Here is a 23,505-nt window from a genome sequence, read left to right as displayed (position 1 = left end):
AAACAAAAAAAAGCGCGGGAAGCAAGAGACGGCGCGCGTTGCTCGCTCTCCCCATTGGCCGGCGCGCGGTCACGTGCGGTCCTCCATCTTGCCTGCGGTGCCGGGCGCGCGCGCTCGGTGACGTCACTCTCCGCCCCCCCCGCCCCCTCGCGGCCTCCCCCTCCCCTCGCGCCGCCCTCAAGTCGTTGTCGGAGGAGGAACGGTCGCGTCCCTCACAAAGCAGCAGCAGCAGCGGCGGCGGTGTTGTTGTCTTCACTTGAGGAGGATTTGACGAGAGTGAGTTTACAAGGAATCTTGTGGAGCAGCAGCAGCAGAGATGTCGTCCGCCTCGGCCACGCCGATCGGGCCCCGCGGCGCGGGACGCTCGTCACTGGCGTCGCCCCTGAGCCCGACGCGGCTCTCGCGGCAACGGGAGAAGGACGATCTGATTAACCTCAACGATCGCCTCGCCATCTACATCGACAAGGTAACGAGTCGCTAACGCCGCCACCGCGTTTGTCGCGTTGCGAGAGGCGGGTGGTAATCTGGTAGCGTGAGGCAGAGTCGTGGTTTTATCTCCCCGGTCGTGCCGGGTCCACCAACCGCCACCACCACCCGGCAGCAGCGGCAGGGCCACGACGCCGCCTCGGTGGGAGGAAGATGGGGGGGGGTTAAGGTATCTAATGTAATTAACAAAAGGGCTCTACGTCGTCGTTAGTATTATCAACATCTTCATTGGGGGAGGGATGGGGGGGGGCATGGGCAATAGAATAATCGCCGTCGTATTAGCAGAAATAGCAAAATTAGCTCAATTATCACCGGCAGAATAATCACCGGCAGCATTCTTAAACATCAACATCGCCAACATAATGAGCAGCAGCGATCAACATCGTTGGACTCATCAGCATCGCCATTCGTGGCGGTGTCCATATGGTGGTGGTGGAGGAGGAGGGAAACCGGCCGCGTCTCCTCCCCCCACGTGCTACGCCCGTTATGGACTCTCACTGACACGCGGTCACAACCTCGCGGACACAACCTCGCGTATCTTGTGTGTGTGTCATCTGGTGTCGGTGTCTACTGTGACATCTTCATCGTGTTTCGCTGTTCCTCGTGTGTGTGTGTATCAATGCCTCGTGTTGTTAAGCCACGTGCGAGTGAGCGCGCTGTGCGAGACATGGCTGCACATTTATGCAACCGAAATGTAAAAAAAATGATAGTACAATGATTGGGGTAGTAGTGGCGGCGGTGGTGATAAATGTGAATGAGTGGTTGCGTGTGGGAGTCAATGAGGGCGTGGATGAGTGGTTTGGAGGTGTGAGTGTGATTCTCGTGGTCGGGTGTTTAACACGAAAAAGTTACGGTGGATAGGGTGAGTGGTGAGTTAGTCTGTGAGGGAGTGAATGGGTTGGTGAGTGAGTAGGCGATTGGGTGAGGGTGTGAAATGGTTTTATGTGTATTGGTTAAGGGGGTGAGTGAATTGTTTAGTTAACACGTAAGAGTGCTGGTGGTTAGTCCGTGAGGGCGTGAATGGGTTGGTGAGTATTGAATTTAGGGGGGGGGGGTGTAAAGTGGTTTTGTGTGTACAGTATTGGTACGGGGAGTCGAGTGCTTTGTTTGTCTTTGAGGAGGTTGAATGAGTTGGTGAGGGGATTAATTCAGGGGTGGCGGGTTACTTGGTGAGGCGCGGCTTTCTCCCGCCCGCTCCTGGGGGTCAGTGACCGCATTCCCTCAGGCGTCTCCTTGTAAGGGTCCTCGCGTGTCGCTCGCGTCCACGTGGTCCCCCACCTCATGGTACCCGTACGGACGGGTTTCTCCAGAGACTCGCAGGGTTATACCTAATAAATGAAAACTGAACTGAAAACTAATTATGATGATGATGGTGCCTATGCAACCAGAATTTGTGTCAAGAAAATTTCCCATCAACTCAAGACTCCCCCCGCGCATCGCGTGGATGCGCTATGCCCAGAGCTGAAGCTATAAACGGGATGTCTATGTAATTGCGGCGTCACGGGTTTAGAACACAGCAGCTCTCTTGTGTCTCGTTTGAGACGAGGGCGATGCTCAACCGGAGATCCGCAGAGACGCCGTGAGCACAGAGCGGGCATAACACGCGTACACACCAATGTCACGAGAGGCGGAATACACTTTCGTGGTAAGATCTTCATATGGACATTGCAAGTGGATTATGTAATAACCATTTTGATTGAGTTGTCACGAAAAGCTCTTTTTGGCCATATTAAGTATATGGTGGGAACGTTGCGGGGATGGTGGTGGTGGCTTCGGAGGAGGCCTCCATCCAACAGTGGATTGATCATGGCTAATGATCGAGTATTTGTGTTTTGATGGCTCAGTTGGTACTAAATGGCACACTGGCCCATGGCTTACTAGTTCTGAAGTGTCCGTAAGGCGTAGGACAACAGAATTTACAACATTTCCTGCTTCCATTAAGCTAGGACTTCTTGCACTATAAATGTAAGTCTCCTGTGACTGGTCACATAAAACACCCCACGTGAAAAGGAAAAATCACTTTACACTTATGCAAAACACGAAGGGAAGAAGATCACATGTGTATAAAGCTGATCACTGCGCTCCCTGACTTGCTGCTAGTCCGGATTTCTGATATGCTGGGCTATGCATCTATGCTGGGCTATGCATCTATGCTGGGCTATGCATCTATGCTGGGCTATGCATCTATGCTGGGCTATGCATCTATGCTGGGCTATGCATCTATGCTGGGCTATGCATCTATGCTGGGCTATGCATCTATGCTGGGCTATGCATCTATGCTGGGCTATGCATCTATGCTGGGCTATGCATCTATGCTGGGCTATGCATCTATGCTGGGCTATGCATCTATGCTGGGCTATGCATCTATGCTGGGCTATGCATCTATGCTGGGCTATGCATCTAAGTCAAAACTCCAAAAGCAACTCGGTTGACTGAGCGGATGTTAAAATACTTGTGTTCACATCGAGGCTTCCCTGCGAAATGTGACCTCTCAATAAAAATGCCCTTGAACCAGCAAAGCCTCACTGAGTCTCAGGACACTTGTATTGGTGATGTTTGACCAGTTCCCTTAAATGAGTGGCAAGTGAGGGAAACCACATGTAAACGAGGGAGTGATGCAGAAAGCTCCACCATCGGTGTCCTGCCCATTTCCTGGCTGTCTCGCAGGCCAAACGTCATATATCCAGATATTCTCATCCAAGTACTAACCATGCTCAGTCCAGCTTGGCTCCAAAAAAACAATGGTTATTTGTTATTTTTCCTTCTCAAAAGTTGTCTTTTGCAATTAAAGGCTAAATTTAGTTCGTCTTTTTTCTAAAACGTCTTGGAATGCAGTTTCAGCTGATTGGAGAGTATATAGTTTATTGATAACATTGATGTAGTTTATATTTTAGTTTTTTATTGGTTTACTATATGGTATTCATTTCATAGTGTAGTGTATACCCAGTTGCTTTGTGTTAATGGCTCGGCTTATTGAAGAATATATTGAGTACATTTATTATATTGATGTAGTTTACACTTAGGTTTTTTTCACATCGGTTTACTGTATGATAGTTGGGTAGTTGCAGTCCTTTAGCGTCCATATACTAAATGCCTCTGTTGATATGTAAACTTTGACTTTAACATAGCCATTTCTGTGACCAGTCACAAGCGAATCCCTCAGCTATTTCAATGCTAAATTCTCCTGTTTGATATGTAAACTCCTTTGTCAAGGCGCTTTACTTCTCTCACCTAGCTTAAAAGACTGCGAATCTTAGCAGCGTTCATTGAAGCGCTGTCGTCCCGACAGTTCTGTTCCTTCACCTGGAGAAGGCTACTTGTGTTGTGGCCGAAACGTCGTGAGAATTTTATTTTATTATGTTTTATTTTTATTACTTTGTTTCCATTCTACGTGTCTTTACCGAAATAACCAAGAAAATGCAGTTTCATTTTGGTTTTTCTCCAGTTTCATCTGATTTTGCTATTGGCGGCATGTCATGAGGCGAAGTAACCATTCAGAGCATTTCAACGCTTTGTGTTAAAGAGCATTCCGTGGAAGCCGACATCACAGAGGTAGAGATACGGTTGTATTTATACACCGTAGGAACGTATGCTGCTGTTGTTTGGTCGTAAACGAAGGTGTCGCGTCTTGCTCAGGTTCGTTCGCTGGAGCAGGAGAACAGCCGCTTGCTGATGCAAGTGTCGCAGAGCGAGCAAGTGGTCACGCGTGAGGTGAGCGGCGTGCGCTCCGCCTACGAGCAGGAGCTTGCCGACGCGCGTGCGCTGCTGGACGACACGGCGCGGGAGCGTGCTCGCCTGCAGATCGAGGCTGGGAAGTACCGCGCCGAATACGAGGACTTGCACGCCACGTGAGTGCGCCAGCACACCGGCACGGCACGATAGATGATACGGTACATTAGAAATATACCGTGTTGCGTGCCACCGAGCGACAGTACACAATACGTCACAGTACACCACAATAGATCACCATCGTACATGATACATCACACGACACTGGCACAGCACACTGGGACAACAGGATACATCGCACAATCCACACTATATAACACTCTGTTACACCACGATAGACCACACACTGCAATACAACATACCATGGTACGACATACTACACGTGTTACTTTGTACCGTAAGCCAACGCTGCGCAACACGCTTCATCACGCCACATCACCATACATACCGCGCCGCACCGTATTACATCACGCACCGCCCTTGTAGATGTATCCACCACACGGGCCTCACAGAGCAGCTGACGATAGTGCGTGCTGCACTGGTGGGATTACGGCTGCTCAGATCCGCAGTGCACGGAGTGTGTTGAGAGGAGTGCCCCAGGTGCCGGCACGCACTGGCGCGTGCGCACAATTTGCGGTTTATGTCTGCGTGCTTTCGGTTCTCACGTGCGGCTGGTGCCCGAGGGCTATTGCTACCTGTGACTTGTTTCCCACTTACATGGGTTTGTCCGAGTCACGTAAAGTTGATGCGTCAGGTGTCAGGTTATATAACACCGTTGGTTTTCCCACACCAAACTGAAACCTTTTACAAGGAATTATGTCTGCATTAACCACAATACTTGTGGTCAGAATGCAAACAAAAAACATACTCTTGTAATAAATGCATTCAATCTTGATTTGAGGCTTTCGTGACTGCAGGAATCCGTACTCTTTCGGTAAAGTCACGTAGGTAGAAAAAATAATAGATCGCGACGTTTCGATTGCCACAGAAGCAATCGTCTTCAGGTTCTAACAGCTGTGTGAAAACCCTCCCTGTAGAGGCGGTTCAATCTTGATTTGAGGCTTTCATGAATCCATACTCTTTGCTTCTTTCGGTAAAGATTGAACCGCCTCTTCGAGGAGAGTTTTCACACAACTGTTAGAACCTAAAGACGATTGCTTGTGTGGCAATCGAAACGTCGTGATATATTTTTTCTACCTACGTGACTTTACCGAATGAACCAAAGAGTAATGTATGCATTGTATTTGAAATTGATTGGTCCACACCAGACAGCTTTCTTTTGAGCCTAGTCTCAAAATGGTGTTAGACCAGAGGACGCCGCCAAAAGGCGTACAGCGTCCTCTGACCTAACACTGTTTTGAGACTCGGCTCAAAAGACAGCTGTCTCTGGTGTAGACCAATCAGTTTCAAAGACGATGCATATATTATCAACGTTTTTTGTTTGCATTCTGACCACAAGTATTGTGGTTAATGCAGACATGATTCCTTGTAAAAGGTTTCAGTTTGGTGTTTTAACATCTCAACAGCTGTTTTGTTGCCAGAAAAAAGGGGAAAACCTATTCTCATATTTTAGTACTGGCAAAGGAGGTCCCATGATATAGCAGCAGTTGTTGTAGGTAGTGCTCGGGCTACAGAGCGGCGTAGCTTTCTCGGTACGTCCCGAGCAATTCTACGAGATCGCACCTCTGTCCACGCGTGAAGGGTGGCCGTAGCGTTGGGAGGTATTGTGCTGTGTGATCCAGTGGAAACCCATAAAGCTCAGGGATACGGCTTGGGGCCTCTTGGTGACAAAACAACTTCGTGCCAATCAAGCACGAGAAAAGAGACCGAAATAAAAATACCAGAACCTCAAGACAAAGCAGCTCTGTCCAAGTTTGGTGCGGGAGATGGAACTCCCCCCCCCGTCCACACGCGCGTGTTTGTCTTTCCAATGTTGGCGGGTAGTTTTTTATGGGGATTTGTGACTGACGGCCGACACGTGTGCAGGAGGAGCGAGCAGGCAGGTGATGGAATATGCAGTACCCCCAACACCAGGCCATGACACCTGGGGCGTGGGTGCATCCATGCGGTGCGGTTGTGGGCTGTCAGCGATAGTTTTGCTGTCGAGGGGTGGAACAGCTGCGCTAATGCAGCCATAGGCAACGCTTTGTGGGGCGAGCGCAGCAGCTGTTGACCTCGCCACCTGTGGGGCGTCACTCATTAGTCCAGTCTGCACTGAGCCTGTAAAGGAGCTTATGGGGAGCCAGGCGGGGGCTGTGTTTTCCCCATGTCTTGGACTTCCAAAGCTTAGTTATCGTCACCTGATTTGTGCCAATGGCTTCCTCTGCACCTCCATGTTTGTGAGGGAGAGCGTGAGAGTGTTGAACATGGCAGTGATGGGAGACAGTAAGATAGAGTGCGCATGTGTGTGAGGTGGTGGAGCCACACATTTTACAGCCCCAGCGTTTCGTCTTTGGCAGCTATATTCCTGAAGCACAACCCCCCTCCCCCGTTGCTGGACTTTGTATTGACTACATATTCAATAGTGCGTTTGGTTGCATAATGTCTCAACCCGCTGCTTTACGATCCCAGTTTCGTTTCCTTGCCAAACACGAAAGTGGTATTTGAACCTGTCTTGGGTGTCTTCTAAGCGGACATGGGCGCCATAATGGCTAGATGTTAACTCCCCTCACCTGGTATACAGGAGGTCATGGGTTCGATCCAGACCCTGACTCTTGCTGTATATTTGGAGTTTGCATGTTTTTCCTTAGGTTGTATGGATTTTTCTCCGGGTCCATCCACATTTATAGTTAACATTTTCTGCTTTAAATTTCCACATGATAAGCCACTTGAGCTGTCATTTGTGACCAGGTCGCTTCTGAAAAAGAGCTATAATAGTTCAGTGGGCCTTACCTAGTAAATAATAAATAGTTAATAGGACATGGCATAAAATGAGAAGGGAGTATAATGTCTACATTTTGGTAATGGGTAGAAAAACGGCATGGTCTCTTGCCTGTGTCATGCTAGCCTTAATAGGTGCTCTCTGACAACACTTATTCAGTTAGTGAGGCCAAATGAGGGACCTTTATACATTGTTTGTGGCTTGTGTAATTTAAGTACCCGTTGCGAATGTCATAAGTGCAGCTTTGGTGGGTTCTCCAGGAACATACACACTGGGTGCTTGGCTGCTTGGTGCTGGCAATGCGAGCTATGTCAAGAATGTGCTGCACTGGCCGTGTGCTAGAAGAAGCGGCCTCTCTTGCCACGATAGCTTTGTTGGTTGTTGTATCTCTAACAAATGAGCCCAGAGTACGGCTCGCTGTGATTGGTCAGTTTTGAAAGTCGCCTGGAGGCGAGTGGGGGGTGGGGTGCTGCCTTCAACAGGGCGTGCCCGTGCGGGGTTTTCCCTCCCTTCCACTGCCCCCATCCGTTCTGCCTGACTGCGCCGCCATGCCAAACCGTTGGCTCGCTTCACAAAGCAGGCTGAAAGTTTTAACTTCCTAATTTATTGATAATTTGTCTTGCTGTTGGCTGCAGCAAACTCTCTCTACCTTAAAAAACGTTGTATTCTATTCCTCGAAAGCTCCTGTGCAGTTTGAGCAATGAACCGCGCCCTTTTTGGTTTTTTCCAAGCGTGCGGTGTGAGCGATAGGCGGCTGTGGTGTGAATAAGCATCCTGCTCTGGTCTCCGCCGTACGCGCTAACGGAAGTTAACTGACCACAGAGCCACAATCTTCCCCATTACCCCACCCGGCTTCCACATACGCATTCGTAAATATGCCCTGATTAGGGAGTTGTGTGCGTCATCGTCAGAGACGCGGTATGAATTGTGGAGGAGTGTTTCATTGTGAAAGATCCACCTGTGCAAGTTTCTGTTGTGTTGAGTCGCTGTAGTCTCGTTGAGTCCCTTTGAGCTCGTGCTCCTGCCCGGCACCGTGTCCATGTTGTGTCTGCTGCCACTCGCACAGGGTGAGCCCTCGTGCCTGGGTGTGGCTGTGGTACCTGGACGTGACTCAGACTCGCCGGGAACTCTGTACCGCAGAGTGAAACCCAGGCGAGCAGCACAAACAAATTCGTATTTGTTTTGTTTTGGGTTTTCATGGCAGTTGCTGGGTACCGAGTCGTTGATTTAGTTCTGTGATCGGTTGCATTAACCATTTTAAGGAATATTTCTCCTAAGTTTGCCTTCCAAATCATTACGAATTTTGTGAAAAGGGGAAATTTCATTTAAGGAACCGTTATGCAATTGACCACTGAGCTATAGCTCAATGTGCCTGGGTTAGTTTCCCAGCTGCACCCACTTTGCTTATAGTTACAGCTTGTGACATCATCCCATCTTCATGTCTTATGCAGAGCAGCAGACCCCACAGGTCATTCACATTTCTACATGGGGAAAGAGTGGTGCATGCATGTTGTGTGTGTTGTATATTTGATGTAATTTGAATGGTGTTCAGGGTTTGTGTGGTTTGTATATGGTAAACTGTGTGCTGAACAGGATGTGTGTGATTTGTTTGTCTTGAGTATGTGTTTCATGGTGTGTGTTCAATGTATGGAGCTCTGCATGGTGTGTGGTGTGTATACGTGATGATGGCATATGGATGTGGTGTGTTGTATGTGTTAGTTGGTGTATGTGTGTAGGCAGTGTATGTGGTGTGGTACTGTAGTGTGTGTATAAGGTGGTGGATGTATATCCAGTACGGTGTGGAGGTGGTCATTAATGGTTCGCAGTGTGTTTTGTACTTATTGTACGTGCGGTGTAATGGTGGGGGTTGTGTATCGTGCGTGGTGTGGTGGTGTGTGTCGGGTTGGCGGTGTGCATGATGTGCATGTTGTGTGGCGTGTGATCCTTCAGGCTATCAAAGCGTGAGCATGATTTCGCGACTGTTCAAGCTCGGGCTCGTGACCTGGACGCGCAGCTTGGGGCCAAGGAGGTGGCGCTGGGGTCCGCGCTGTCTGACAATAAGAGCTTGCAGTCCGAGTTCAATGAGATCAAAGCCCAGCTCGCCAAGGTGGGTCCTAACTGGGCCCGGCAGGGCTGCTGCAGTGACAACACTGGCAGGAAATGAGAAAAAACCCCAAAAATTCCAGTCGTTCCAGATGTAACCAGACCCAGCCACACGGGAGGCGTTAGCCAAAAGGGGTTGTGGGCAGTGTCTGTAAAACCTCACGGGGTCATTCGGGGGGGGCAGGGGGGACTGGGTTTTCGTAGGAAATGAAATGACGTTAGAGCCGAGGTTTAAGCTGGATGCTGAGATTCCAGGATGGAGGGCATTTTGGTTGATGAGGGAAATACAGTGGGTGTTAATGCAGCTGCTACGGCCTTCACATCTGGGAATGCAGTGCAGTGTCCGTTGTTTGATTGCTGGTGATTACACAATTGTGGAATTATAGCTGTGTTGCCTTGAAGCAGTTAAAGTTGATAGTTCAAAGCGTTTTCCTGCTCATGAGTTTTGAGGCATTGGTGTTTAACTCCAGTTCACAACTCTTGAGCCACTGGTGGAAATTCCAAATTCCCATGATGGAGGCACATCTATCCATAGAACAATCACTATTGACTTCCCCACAAAGTGGTCACTTTTACTCACCCCAGAGGAATGATGGGCTGAATCCACACCCAACCAGGATCAGAACTCGCAACCTTCCGATTGTGAGTCGCTCACTGTGCCGCTGAGACATCTGGCCATTGACAATTTACAACATCACGCATTTCTACCCTGATCAATTAACCCGCCCACACTCAATGCAGTATTTGTGAATGGTGTAACACTCATACACTATATAAATGTGTCTCAGGCCCCACCAAGTTGCATATGTGACATACTATATAGACGTCTGTAAAATAATATCATTTATTAATCCAGGAAAGCTTCCCTATAGTCTTAAGCCTTTTTAAGGAAGATCCTGCCCTGTGAATCTTTTTCTAATGAGAGTGTCGCTTGTGGGAAGAAATTTGAGGGCCCATTAACAGCCATAGAGAAGGAGCAGATAACACATAAGTGGCTGCTTAAACCCACTTGCTGTCCTGCTTTTTTTCCACCTCAGGCTAGCAGGTTAGTGATTTTAAATCTGTGATCCCTATCAACCTTTGCCTACAAAGTGCTGGGTAATATCCAAACATTAAGCATATAACACTACGTTGATTTAAAGATTGATATCAATTCCTTTTGCGCATGATGCGTGCACTTTTGAAAATGTTTTTTTTCCTGAATCAGAATTGCATTTGCATGATGCATGCTAATATTACATTAAGGCTTTTGCAAACAAAAAAACGGCACAAATGAGACAGCAAAAAATTGAGAACTAAAACCAGAAAACCGAGAATGTAAACTAATCGGTTCTTAAATTGTGACCCTGAAAGCATGGCAATAGTATGGTGATGGCGAGATAGGGGAAAGGGTTGCACGCCTGCGTGTGTGCACCTTTGTGGTGTGTAAACATCTCCACATGGGTGACACGGGCGGGCATGGTGCTGGCCACCGACCCCCTCCTGTGCCTTGCCGGCCTTCATAGGTGCTACTCGCTAATAGCACTTGCCGCAAGTCTGTCAAGGCTATATGGTGGGTCTTTGTTGTGCGTCTGTGCAGATGGAGGGAGTCCTTGCCTCCACCAAGAAGCAGCTGGCTGAGGAGACCCTGCAGCGTGTAGACCTGGAGAATCGCGCGCAGAGCCTCAAGGAGGAACTAGAGTTCCGCAAGAGCGTCTTTGAGGAGGTGCGCTCCCTCGGCGTGTGCTCCAACTCTCCCTGTGCCCCCCCCCCCCTCTTATGCTCATGCTGTTTCGTGCAAGTCAACAAAATTGTTAAGGCAGAAACGAGTACGTAGATTATTATCCTGCCAAGATTTTTTTTATCGGCGAATCAAGTTTTTAGCCAAATAGAATGCTGCTTTACTTGTTTCAGTTGTAATTGATGAAACATCATTGTCATTTTGCATGTTTGTTCTTGGAAGGTGGACCCATCAAAATGTAAAAATAGACGAGCAAGATGAGAGAGCATGTTGTGCAGGTGCTTTTGGAAAAGTAATTTGATAATCGACAGGATAATAATAATCTGAAGAAGAAAGTTTTCGGTCGTTGCATATCGGCAGCGTGTTGGTGGAGTTCCCCTCCTTGCCCCCGTGACGCTCGTGGCGCGCCCCCGTGCCGCCGCAGGAGGTGCGCGAGACGCGGAAGAAGCACGAGACGCGCATGGTGGAGGTGGACTCGGGGCGCCAGCGGGAGTACGAGAGCAAGCTGGGACAGGCGCTGCTGGAATTGAGGCAGGCGCACGGCGATCAAGTGAACGCTTACAAGCAAGAGCTGGAGACCAACTTCCGTGCCAAGGTGTGAGGGGCTGTGGGCAGCGGCGTCATTTGTGTTTTCACGGCCTGACCTGCATGGTCTCATTATGGTGCATGGCCTCACCTGTGAGCGGTAGAGTGATGCCTTTAGAATAGTGTCTGATAGCTGCAATATATCTATAATATATAGTCAACTTAAGCAAAAACATGTTTTCAGGGATTTTTTTTAACTAATTATTGGTGCCATGTTTGAGACCACCAACAAACTACACTTGTTTAAGTTTGTTGTCCTTCCCTGCACCTCCTGGTTATGTGCTTGTCCTGTGAATTATTGTAAATGGTCTCACTGTCTGTGTGTGTCTGTGTGTGCAGATTGACAATGCACGCTTAGCATCCGAGAAGAACAGCTCCAGTGCCAACCGGGCACGCGAGGAGCTCTCGGAGATGACCCTCCGTGTGGAGACTCTCACGAGCCAACTCAACAACGCACAGAAACAGGTGCTCACACACACACAATATACACTTTTATATACACACACACGCACTGAAAGATCCCCCGTGTAATCTACACAGGCTTTTGGGGCAAGTGCCCATGAAGGGCGGAACGGTGTACGAGGGGATGGCATGACCAGCAACCACACCTGGCCACCTTTATCGCCTCAGTTCTGATGTTTATACACTGCACCAGGTACTTGTTTAAGTCTGAGGTGACCTAGGTGAGACTCAGGACCGGTTTGGATAAAAATCGGTGATATTGACCACGAGCTGAAATCAAATTCAGGCCCCTGGGTACATAGTGCCATGCGCTAACGGCTTCGCTATCGCACCTAATATGCACACACAGGCCGATAGACAAGGGGTCGATTCTAATTACAGATATAACAGCATTGTTAGCTGAAATTACAACGACATTGCAATTCATTACAAATCGCACGATGCCAATTGTCATTGACCCCAAGTCTACCGCTAGCGCCATGCCTCGACAGGTAAAGCGAGTGAGTGGGCATGGTAACCAAGGCGTGCGTGCTAATAACACACGTTTTGCGCGTGCGCCCGCGTGTGTGCCACCGCAATGCAGACCTCTGTGCTGGAGTCGCGCGTGCGGGATCTGGAGGACAGCCTGGCCCACGAACGTGACTCCCACCGGCGTGCGCTGGCCGAGCGTGAGCGCGAGATGTCGGAGCTTCGCGAGCAGATGCAGGCGCAGCTCAACGAGTACGAGGAGCTGTTAGACGTGAAGCTGGCGCTCGACATGGAGATCTCCGCCTACCGCAAGCTGCTGGAGGGCGAGGAGGAGAGGTGTGGCTTCTTGCCCCCCGTCTAATAATCGAAAATGAACATTTTACAACCCACACACACGGGAATCGCTCACACCAGGGTTACAGTTCAATTATAATTTTGACGCATAAGCTTTTACAACCAAAATGATCCATAATAAAATATTTTTGGGTTAGATCGCATAAATATAAATCTGTCGTTAAACCCGCCACAACCTGACACAGCCAATTAGTAAGGTTTGTCACGTAAACGAAATGTGCGAATTTGTTACAAATTCAGCTGCGTCGGGTTGTGGTGGGTTTAATCACACATTTATATTTACGTGATCTAACCCAAAAAAACCCCTTTATGGATCAAATAATCATCTTCATCGTTGACCAACTCAATACAATTTTTGCTTTTTGTCCGGCCAGTTAGTTCAGCAATAGTGCAAGCAGCTGTTACAAATTCAGCTGCGTCAGGTTGTGGTGGGTTTAATCACACATTTATATTTACGTGATCTAACCCAAAAAAACCCCTTTATGGATCAAATAATCATCTTCATCGTTGACCAACTCAATACAATTTTTGCTTTTTGTCCGGCCAGTTAGTTCAGCAATAGTGCAAGCAGCTCAGAATCGGAAGGGTTGAGAGTTCAAATACTGGTTGATTGAGCCCATCATCCCTCTGGGGCCATAAGAATGAGTACCACATTGTGGGGGAGTCAAGTGGTTGTCCTATGCAAAGACTTGCCCCCACCATGAGAATGTAGAATTTTCTCCCCTGCTGTAAACAGGAAGTGAGCACTGCCTCAAAGCTCATTAGAGCATACAATTTACCTGCTACTTTCTTTTTTTAAATGTGCACTGTAGATGCAGAGGCACCACCACAGAGTGGCGAATGAATGCTACTATACAAACTGCAGTAATCACTGCACACCGTTAGAGGCTATCAAATGAGCCCAGTTTGTTCTCTTAATGGATACACAATGTTAGCTGTGAATATGACAGCTGCTGACGCTGCCTGTGCTCCGCGCCCTCTTTTAATGTCTCCCTTGTTCCCACATCTCTCTTGCTATAAGGAATCTGTTGTCTCAATTGATTCCAACGTGTTAATGTACACGCATGTATGCGTGTACATAATAATAATAATGATAATAAATTACGTGGCATCTAAATACAAACGCGTATCCAGGATTCAAATGTAGCTTCGTGACCAGTTTGTGGGATCAGTTGATGGGTGTTACATGATTATATTGGTTCCTATGGTAGGATGTGGTATCTATTTGAGAGTGAAGTCACATGACAGCCGTGTGAGGTCACGTGATGGGTTGGCAGTCAGGTGATCTGTTTACAATAGAGATGTAATTATTCACCCTCTCCATGATTTGACAATTTTTCTTAATTCAGTATTTTTTCTGTGTCCCGTACTTGCATGATCTTAATTCTTACAAAACTGCAGAATCTGTAAAAGTATAAAAAAATATCAGCATGGGACTGACGTACAAGTGTAATGTCGTGGTTTTGCCATGGTGTCTGGTAACATCGTGGTGTCGCTATGATAATGGTGTGGTGTCTCTGTTGTAAAGTCATGATTGCTCATGGTTACTATGTAGTGTTGCCGTGGTAATGGCTTGCAGGTTGAAGCTGTCTCCGAGCCCGGCGTCACGGGTCACGGTGTCTCCATGATGTCAATGTACTGTCTCTATGGTAACCCTGTGGTGTCTCCGTGGTGACTGCGTGCAGGCTGAAGCTGTCACCAAGCCCGGCGTCGCGGGTCACGGTGTCACGCATGTCGGCGTCGCGCAGCAGCAGCGTGCGCACGGGGAGGGGGAAGCGCAAGCGCGTGGAGGTGGAGGAGCGCGAGGCAAGCAGCTCGAGCAGCGTGAGCCAGCACGCACACGCCTCGGGGCCCGTGGCCATCGACGAGGCTGACCAAGAGGGCCGCTTCATGAGACTCCGCAACACCTCGGCCCAGGTGAGGCCCGGGGCACGCACACACGCTCGCCGCCGTTATATTCGCCATCGTCGTAATCACGCTGCTTAACTCGCCATCGTTACCATCATGACACCTTGAACGCTCGCCTTCCATCGGCAGCATCACTCTCTCAACACCCAACACTATTGCAACAATGCAACAGTCTTCTTCATCAATGGCATCACACTCTTGTTAATGAGCACTCGCCTTCATCGTTAATACAGCACTCGTTCTCAACAAAACCACACTCGCCACTTGCTGCCATCACTCGCCATCGTCACAAAAATATTAACAGCGTTCACACTCAACGTAATAAAAAGCACTCGCTTTAACCATAATAAATAGCTGTTATCACAATAATAACCAAAACCCTTACTAATAATTGACCATTATTATAATTAGTGCAATCGTGACTAACACTGCACTCGCCATCGTTGCAACTTTTACACGTGTGCCTTGTCGAGTGAGTACATGTGTGGGGGTGAGTACACGCGTGCTGTGTGTGTACTAGGACCAGCCGCTGGGAGCGTGGGTGCTGAAGAGGAAGGTGGGGGAGCAGGACGAGATCTCTTACAAGTTCACGTCGCGATTTGTCCTCAAGGCCAATGCCACGGTCACGGTGAGGGGAAGGCGCAGGACAGAGACGCACCGCTGTGCGGGTGCCGTCGACGCAGTGTAGCTCGTGAAGTGCCACAACACGAACCATCCAGCCACAAGAACTATCCCCAAGGTCTAATCCTAACTAAGCAGTCGCCAAACCATTTGCACCAGTCGTATCTATTTACCGTAATCAACTGGCCAACCAGCCATAAGTCATATCCCCAAGCCCTAACCAAGCAGCCAACATGCCAATTGTGCTGCCACTGGCCTTAACCCTTATGTATGTACGTTGAACTTCTTTTGCGCCGTATGTAGCCAACCGTAGGACAATAAAAATAACACAACCGTAATAAGTAGCTGTCACCATCACCATAATAACCGAAGCCCTTACAAACAGTTCACCATTGTTGGAACTAGCAATCATACCACCTCCAGTGCTTCACCAGGGCATGAAGATGTTGTCTTCACATTTCAGTGTTATCTACTACAGTGCTACTGGCCTAAATGACGGCCGTGACCAAGATCAATCACACTGTGGATGGTGATGAAGGGAGCAGTTGGTGGTAATAGTGATGAAGGGTGGTGGTAGTGTTGTGTTTGAGCCCTTGCGACATTGGTGATCGAGGGAGGTTGAAGTGATTGTAGTAATGGTGCTGGTGCTTGGCCATTGTGGTTTTTTAGACAGAGGTGGTGGTGGTGGTGGGGAGCAACTTCGGTTTGACCGGATAGAAGGAGCTAAATGGGCACGGCGCAAGGGGTAGAGAAGAGATGGATTGATATGGAACAGGATGTGGTGCTGAGTGGACTTGCCGATGACTGGTACTAGACGTGTCTAGATTGGCCTTTGTGATGAGGCCCATGAAGGACACTACTGGGCAGTTGGAGGCAGTTTCCTCCAACAACAACGAAGGGCAGAAGAGTAACACAATGAGTGGGGCGTCAGGCAGAAAGTTGGCACAGTGGGGAACATAGGTGGTGCATCTGTCAGTGATCTCGGTCAGTCAACTCCTGGCACCTGGATCTGTCCCGTCATCTGCCGATGATCCTTCGACAATTCATATGGCCTTAAGGTGCGCTTAACTTGGCACAATTACCATGGTGATGTCACTTATTGGGAGACGGCGGTTGTTGTCATTGTGGGGGATTGGTAGTGTCATGGTTAGCAAACTGCGCTACAAACCCAGCAACCCGAGTTCAATTCCCACTCATGACCAATGACAGTGACGATTATCTGAGCCAGGTCTGGGCCTCCTCGAGGTTGACTCAGCCTTAAATTAGTACAGTACTTTGTGCGGGGTGTAAAATCAGCACTGGGGAGACAAAAGCAGCCGAGCATGGTGTTGGCCTCCGACCACCTCGTATGCCATCCTAGCCTTCATAGGTGCTCACTAACAGTACTTGCCCCAACACTCTGTTAAGGGCAGGGTGGTGGTTGTGGTTGTCGTGGTGTTGTTCCCCTGTGTCATTGGTGATGGAGTTTCTGTTGTGGCTGTGGCTGGCAGGTGTGGGCATCAGACTCCCACGTGGCTCACAACCCGCCCACGGACTTGCTGTGGAAGAGCCAGGCAACCTGGGGCTCGGGAGACCAGATCTTCACCAGCCTTTATGACTCATCCGGCCAGGTGAGGGTTTTGTGAGCCTGCGTGGGTGAATGTGCGGTGAGTGCAATTTGGGTCAGTGTGATGAGTCGGGGTAGGTGAGTGGCCATTGTAATTGGGTGAGTGTGGTGAGTGCGGATGGGTGAATGTAGTGAATCTGGCTGTGTGTGTGTAACAAGTCTGGGTAGGTGAATGAGTCTGTCCCTGAGTGGTTGTGACTGCTGGCTTTGTGCTGGATGGAGAGCGGTTAGCGCGCTGTGCTACAAACCTGGCGGCCCGAGTTTGATTCCCGCTCACGGCTGACACCAGTGACAATTATCTGAATTGGTCCTGGGCCTCCTCCCCTAGGTCGTCTCAGCCTCAAATGAGTACCTGGTGCGATGTGAAAACATCACCACTGAGGAGACAAATGCGGCTGGGTGTGGTGCTGGCCACCCACCCCCTAGTATGCCACAGTGCTGGCCTTCATAGCTTCATAGGTGCTACACGCTAACAGCACTTGCTCCTACAGTCTCTTAACATGATATGGGGGGGGGGGGGGGTCTTTGTGCTGGATGTGCGAGCAGGAGGTGGCGGTGAGGAACTTGAGTCGCGTGCTCACCGACACCGCGCTGGGGGGAGATGGCGAGGACGACGAGGATGAGGCAGAGCTGGGAGAGGAGGAGCTTTTCCACCAGCAGGTGCGTGATGGACAACACTCCCACGCTCACCTCCATGCCTGCACACACACACTTGTACAATAACAACGACAACTGTCGTTTGCCACTAAGTGGCGGTGATGTCACCACAACGCCTGTACCAGGCCAGGTGCACCCTGAGGCCACGTGAAGTGTCAAAGGCTCGCTGGCAGGAGGTCACGGGACAGACCCAGGTGTTATGAGTTGACTGACTAACATATGCGCTATCTGCGCTCCCACTGTGCCACCTCACTGTGTGTCAGCTGTCTAAAATGCAGTGTTGTGGGTGCACCCCTCTGCACTCTGTTGTTGTTGGAGGGCAACTGCCTCCAATTGTCCAGTAAGCGTCCTTTACGGGCTTCCTCCACTAAGGCCGATCTTAACACCGCTGGTACCAGTCCACATCCTCCTGTACCACATCAGCCCATCTCTTCCCTAACCCATGCTGTGCCCTCTTAGCCCCCTCTATCCGACTAAACAGAGTCAGAGTCTTTATTTAGAAGCTGCTTGGGCATGTGGTGGCTGCCAAAGGAGCTCACTAATGGGGTTATGTCAAGATCTTTCAAGAGTCTGTGAGCTCCTCACACAATCCAGTCTGGTTAAACTCAGGATGGATCATAGGCATGTTTCAAAACCGGTGCAGATGTTCCTTTAATGGGCTCCGCATTTCACAATCATAGAGATGGGAGGACATTACTGTGGCCGAGAAGACTCGGAGCTTCGCATGGAGGGATAGGCCAGGTAGCTTCCACGCAGTGTTACACAGCTGGTGAAACGATAGTGAGGCCTCCGCTGCCAAACTGGAGGTTGTCTTGAGTACACTGCCCAGGTACGCAAACGTATTCACTCTCTCCAAAACTGCCTCATCACTCATGGGGAGTTGAGGGGGTGGAGGGTTTAATGACCTAAAATACCCAGACAGGTTGCTTTTTTTTTCGTTGGGCTGATGGTCAGGTCCCACCTCTTAGTGGCATGCTGCAGTAGTTCATTTCCAACTCCTCAGAGTAAGCAGCAGTTACCATATCACTTATATACGTAACATGGTGGACCAATAGGCATCGGTCAGCCTCAGATCAATAAAGCAGAGATGTAGGTCCTTTTTAAAATTCCCTAGACCTCTGCTCTCGCACTTATTTACTCTCTCATCTACAGGCATCTACAGGCACCCACGTGTACGTACACACACCTTTATACTCTCTCACTTACACATTTGCATTCACATGCTCGTATACAAAGAGAAAAGATCCCCCGTATACCCTTAACAGACTTTCGTGGCAAATTCTGTCAGCAAGCACTTATGAAGGCCAACACAGCACACGAGGGGGTGGGTGGCCAGTACCACACCCGGCCTTTGTCTCCCCCAGTGGTGATGTTTACACACCGTACCAGGTACTTATTTGAAGCCGAGTCAACCTAGGGGAGGCCCAGGAACGATTCAGATAATCGTCACTGGTGTTTGCCATGAGCGGGAATCGAACTCTGGTTGCTGAGTTTGTAGCGCAGCGCACTAACCGTTCCACTATTCCCCCACATGCCCATATACCCACACATTCACCCACATGCCTGCACATGCGCACACCACACTTACACACACACTCGCCACTACACACACATGTTCGCCGAACATGCTTGCACACTCATACACTCATGCACATGCGTGCCCATGCATACACCAACAGAAACCCACACACACATCACCCATATTCCCACACACCCAGATACACTTTTATTACCAACTTGCCTTCTTGCACATACATATGCACTTCTACATGCACTCACCGGCATGCCCACGTACACTCGCCCACACTCGTGTTTCCTGACCCTTGTGTGCTCCATCTCCGTGTGTCTGGTCCAGGGCGATCCTCAGGCGAGCGACCGGCAGTGCGTGGTGATGTGAGTCCGGCTTTGCAGAGAGGAGAACTCCCCTCTGGCAGCTCACAATTTTTTTTCTATGGTAGAGAACGTGTTTTAGGTTAGTCGATTTCATAGCCTCATGCCAGTGTAGCATTTTACTAGAGATTTGTAGTGTGAAAGATCATTAGATTGTTTTCTGCTTTGTTAGAGGATTTACCAACCAACACACAAAACGTGACAGGGAGGTTTCTGAAAAACAAACCACATTCATTTTTTTGTTTATATTTCCCCTCTTGATGCTTTTACAATTTGAACAAATAAAAAACACACAAATTTACATTGGTAAGGAGGAGCAGTGTTTTTATGTCGGGGCCTTCATTCCATAAGGAGCCCTTCTCGTGGCGATTCTTGGGTCAAGATTAGGTCGGCTGTGCCGGAGCGGTCAACTGCAGTGTTGATTGACAGGGGAACAGTCGACTGTCAACCAACACTGCACAGTTGACCACTGCTACAGTTAACCAACACCACACGGTTGAGCATTCCGGCAGCGTCAACTGTGCAGTGTTTAGTGAGTAGGAGTGGTCGACTGTGTGGTCGGGATCAACTGCGGCGTAACCAATCGGCTGCAGTGGTAGACTGCAGTATTGGTTAACAGCGGGAGCTGTTAGTCTGCATTGTCAGTCAAGTAGTGGTCGACCGCGACGGTGGTTGACAGGTAGTGAACAACTCTGCGGCGTCTGTCGACCGCGGTAGTGGTCGACTCCGGTAGTGTAACGGTCAACTGAAGTTGACTGGTAGTGGTTGATTGCGCGGTAGACTTGTAGTGGTGGCGATAGCTGTGTGGTCATGGTGACCTGCGGTAGTGAATTGAGCGTGTGGTGGCGGTTGGATGCATGTCGTTCTAGTCGATGGTGTTGTTGCGCCATACGATGTGGCCGAGGCTGAAGTCACCACTGCTCCACGCCACGCACGTGCCCCCTCCACGCCCATGAACATGGGCTCCATTCTACCGCGTAGGTTTATGTAGTTGTGCACCATAGCTCTCCGACGTGTCTCTATGTTGTGCCGTGTGGCATTCAGCGCGAGGTATGATTTTTTTTGCAGCACGTGCTGGGAGCTTCTCCAGGAAATGACAACTAGAAAACACTCGGAGAGCTATTGGTTGGCTCCAATTTGGTTTGTGCTGTACAGATATGCACGTCACTTTCAAAGTTAGGCAGTCCACTCTCTTGCAGTGTTGCATTGGCGCTAAAATAAATAATGGTTTCAGGGAACGCATCTTGTGTGGCTGCGGTGAGGGGGGGGTTAGGTCATGCAGGGCAATGCCACTAGACCCCCTGTCCCCCCCCCCTCCCCTCATCCACTATGTACCTCCTCTTCACCCCCATGTACCCCTCTCCACACTTGGTCACCCCATGTCCCTCACGTCTGGTGCTTTCCCCGTGCCGTGTGGTTCCCATGCATGGATGCTGAGAGTCGTGATGTCGTGAGGAGAGCCCGTCATCGAAACACGTGCAGTAGTTTGACTACGTCTGGGTGTTCACACATCTCCTCTGGGTTACACTGCACAATAACGCATCCTGTGGGTGATGAACATCCCTACGTAAACCACCTCCAGAGTGGACGGCTCTCACACTGAAAGTTGGCTGACTTCCCACTGCTGCCTTTGTCACGTGGTGAAGGAAAACAAAAGAGGAGCACCTGGGCCGGGATTAAAACTGTGAAGCGCGTGCTGGGGAGCGCCGGTGTTGGGGTCGGCTCGGCACCCTCGCGTGTCGCAGCACAGTATTTGCGAATTCGAGGTTTTCCAGCGGAGTTTTTTAGTGCATGCTCTACAGTGTATTTCGTCTTTTTTTAAATTACGCATTTACCTGAAATTATGAAACAAGTGAAATTATGGAAGTCTTTTGTTTCTGTCCATGACAACAACAATGAAAATAAAGTTACTTTTATACCCATGCCAACTTGTTGCTGTATCTCGTGTCACGTTTCTTGTGAAATCATCCCCAGCCTCACCCAGTGGAAGTTGAACTGGTGTTAAGTTAATGTCCGTCTAGAGCCCACGCTGTACGAATTGTGGAGGTTATTTAACTCATTTGTCATGCTGGCCAGTAACAACTTGCGATGCACTGAAGGCTCAGCCATGTACAGTAATGGCTCTTTTTGGTTCTTTCGGTCAAGCCACGTAGGTATAAAATAACTTAAATCACGACGTTTCGGGCGCAACACAAGTGTCCGTCATCAGGTGGAACAACCACAGCAAGAAACAACTGCTTCAAATCTAGATTGTACAGTAATGAGTCGCAGCATCCCACGTAATGCACAACCGCAGTGAACCAGGCTGCGACATTTTGCGTGCATAACATCGTGTGCCGTTCATTCTACGGAAGTTAAATCTTGAATTGAAGGTTAGTTATCCTATTATTTGGGTCTTTCGGTAAAGCCACGTAGATATAACATTAAAATATTGTTATTTTTATTATTTGTTCTATCTACGTGGTTTTATGAATATGAATTCCTGCAGTCACGAAAGCTTTAGGTTCAAGATTTGGTTATCCGAGTTTGAGGAAACGATGTACACAGTCATTGACAAAAGTCGTTATCAACCAGTTTAAGTCATAACTGGCTCTGTTCCCATCCTGCCACCTTCCAATGTTAGTTTTTATTTTCCCCGTGGCTTCGCTTCTCCGATTTTACATTAACAGGTTACAATTTTTCACACCAACACAGCCACCTCCGCGCGCCGCCCTCAACGTGGACGCGGCTCTGCGATCTGACATTAACATGCTAACTTCTCACATTAACATCACTAGCTCAGCCAACTTCGTTTATGACCCTTGGGCTACACCCATTTTAAACCTTTAAAACAGTCTGCCTCAGCAGCTTTCACCCTATTTTATTCCTCCTGATGACGATCGCTTGTGTTGCGAACGAAACGTCGTAGTTTAGGTTATTTTCTTTTAACCTATCTACGTGGCTTTACCGAAAGACCCAAAGAATCTTAATTATAAAGCAGAAAATGCATCTTTGTGAAGCAGCAAAAACTCTCGAACGCTGAGCTCTGGCGTCATGAAATTTACACAGCTTATGCTGTCTGGAATTTCTAAGTCAACGCGACTATTTTCAGCTCGCGATGTCATTCCGTTCCCGAATTGACAAAATCGACCTTACGGTATAAGTAGTGAGTTAATGCCCCCCACAGTGTTACCACGTGATGCATTACTCACAATACCCCCACGGTGTTACCACGTGATGCATTACTCACAATACCCCCAAGGTGTTACCACGTTATGCATTACTCACAATACCCCCACAGTGTTACCACGTGATACATTACTCACAATACACCCCCAGTGTTACCACGTGATACATTACTCACAATACCCCCACAGTGTTACCACGTGATACATTACTCACAATACCACCAGTGTTACCACGTGACTAGACTCAAGCGAACGAAAACAAATCGGATTCATTTATTTTCACGTAACTTTATTTTGAGTTGTATTCCCCATACAGTATATTTTTTACAGTGTTACAGGCAAATGTACAATTATTGTTATTTTTATGCCTAACAATGCTTCCCTTTTTTGTTTAACCATAACACATTTTATAACACTTACAGGTATGTGCATTTAAATACAGTAAATTATCGCGTCCCGACTTACGAACCATTCGACTTATGAAGGGTCTTCAGGAACAGAACCCATTAGTAAGTCAGGCACTTGCGTGTGTGTGTGTCCATGTGTGTGTGAGCAGTAGTGTAGCTGTTAGCGCGCTGCGCTATGAACCTGGCGACCCGGGTTCAATTCCCGCTCACGGCCAACACCAGTGACGATTATCTGAACCGGTCCCGGGCCTCCCCTAGGTCGACTCATCCTCAAATGAGTACCTGGTGCGGTGTAAACATCGCCACTGGGGAGACAAAGGCAGTCGGGCGTGGTCCTGGCCACCCACCCACTCGTGTACCATTTCGGCCTTCATAGGTGCTCGCTAACAGCACTTGCCCCTACAGTCTGTTAAGGCAAAACGGGGGATCTTTGTCTTTGTGTGAGGAGTGGTCGTGTAGGT

The 23,505-nt window shown here is 48.9% G+C and overlaps 1 protein-coding gene across 1 annotated transcript; it reads left to right on the top strand.

The window, feature by feature from the left end:
• The first annotated feature begins 137 nt into the window (after positions 1 to 137).
• LOC116953620 (lamin-B1-like) lies at positions 138 to 21,393 on the top strand. The gene is made up of 12 exons (XM_032973977.2): positions 138 to 466; positions 4,123 to 4,334; positions 9,047 to 9,203; positions 10,779 to 10,904; positions 11,344 to 11,514; positions 11,844 to 11,969; positions 12,550 to 12,770; positions 14,474 to 14,705; positions 15,217 to 15,324; positions 16,808 to 16,927; positions 17,470 to 17,583; positions 19,436 to 21,393. Exons 1-12 carry the CDS (start codon positions 317 to 319, stop codon positions 19,475 to 19,477), a joined length of 1,779 nt encoding a protein of 592 aa, XP_032829868.1. The 5' UTR covers positions 138 to 316; the 3' UTR covers positions 19,478 to 21,393.
• Positions 21,394 to 23,505: the final 2,112 nt, after the last annotated feature.

The sequence above is a fragment of the Petromyzon marinus genome, chromosome 52, assembly GCF_048934315.1.
Source record: "Petromyzon marinus isolate PM22_M1 ecotype Great Lakes invasive population chromosome 52, UKy_Petmar_22M1.pri1.0, whole genome shotgun sequence".
Classification (NCBI taxonomy): Eukaryota; Metazoa; Chordata; class Hyperoartia; order Petromyzontiformes; family Petromyzontidae; genus Petromyzon; species Petromyzon marinus.
The sequence above is the reverse complement of the archived record's forward strand: the minus strand, read 5'-3'. Positions and strand labels throughout refer to the sequence as shown.

What these genes read in the sequence shown, in the direction of transcription:
- LOC116953620 (XM_032973977.2), top strand. Translation starts at nt 317, where the DNA reads ATGTCGTCCGCCTCGGCCACGCCGATCGGGCCCCGCGGCGCGGGACGC. An exon ending in CTGGAGGGCGAGGAGGAGAG is followed by an intron (nt 12,771 to 14,473) that starts GTGTGGCTTCTT and finishes GACTGCGTGCAG; the next exon opens with GCTGAAGCTGTCACCAAGCC. An exon ending in TCCGCAACACCTCGGCCCAG is followed by an intron (nt 14,706 to 15,216) that starts GTGAGGCCCGGG and finishes TGTGTGTACTAG; the next exon opens with GACCAGCCGCTGGGAGCGTG.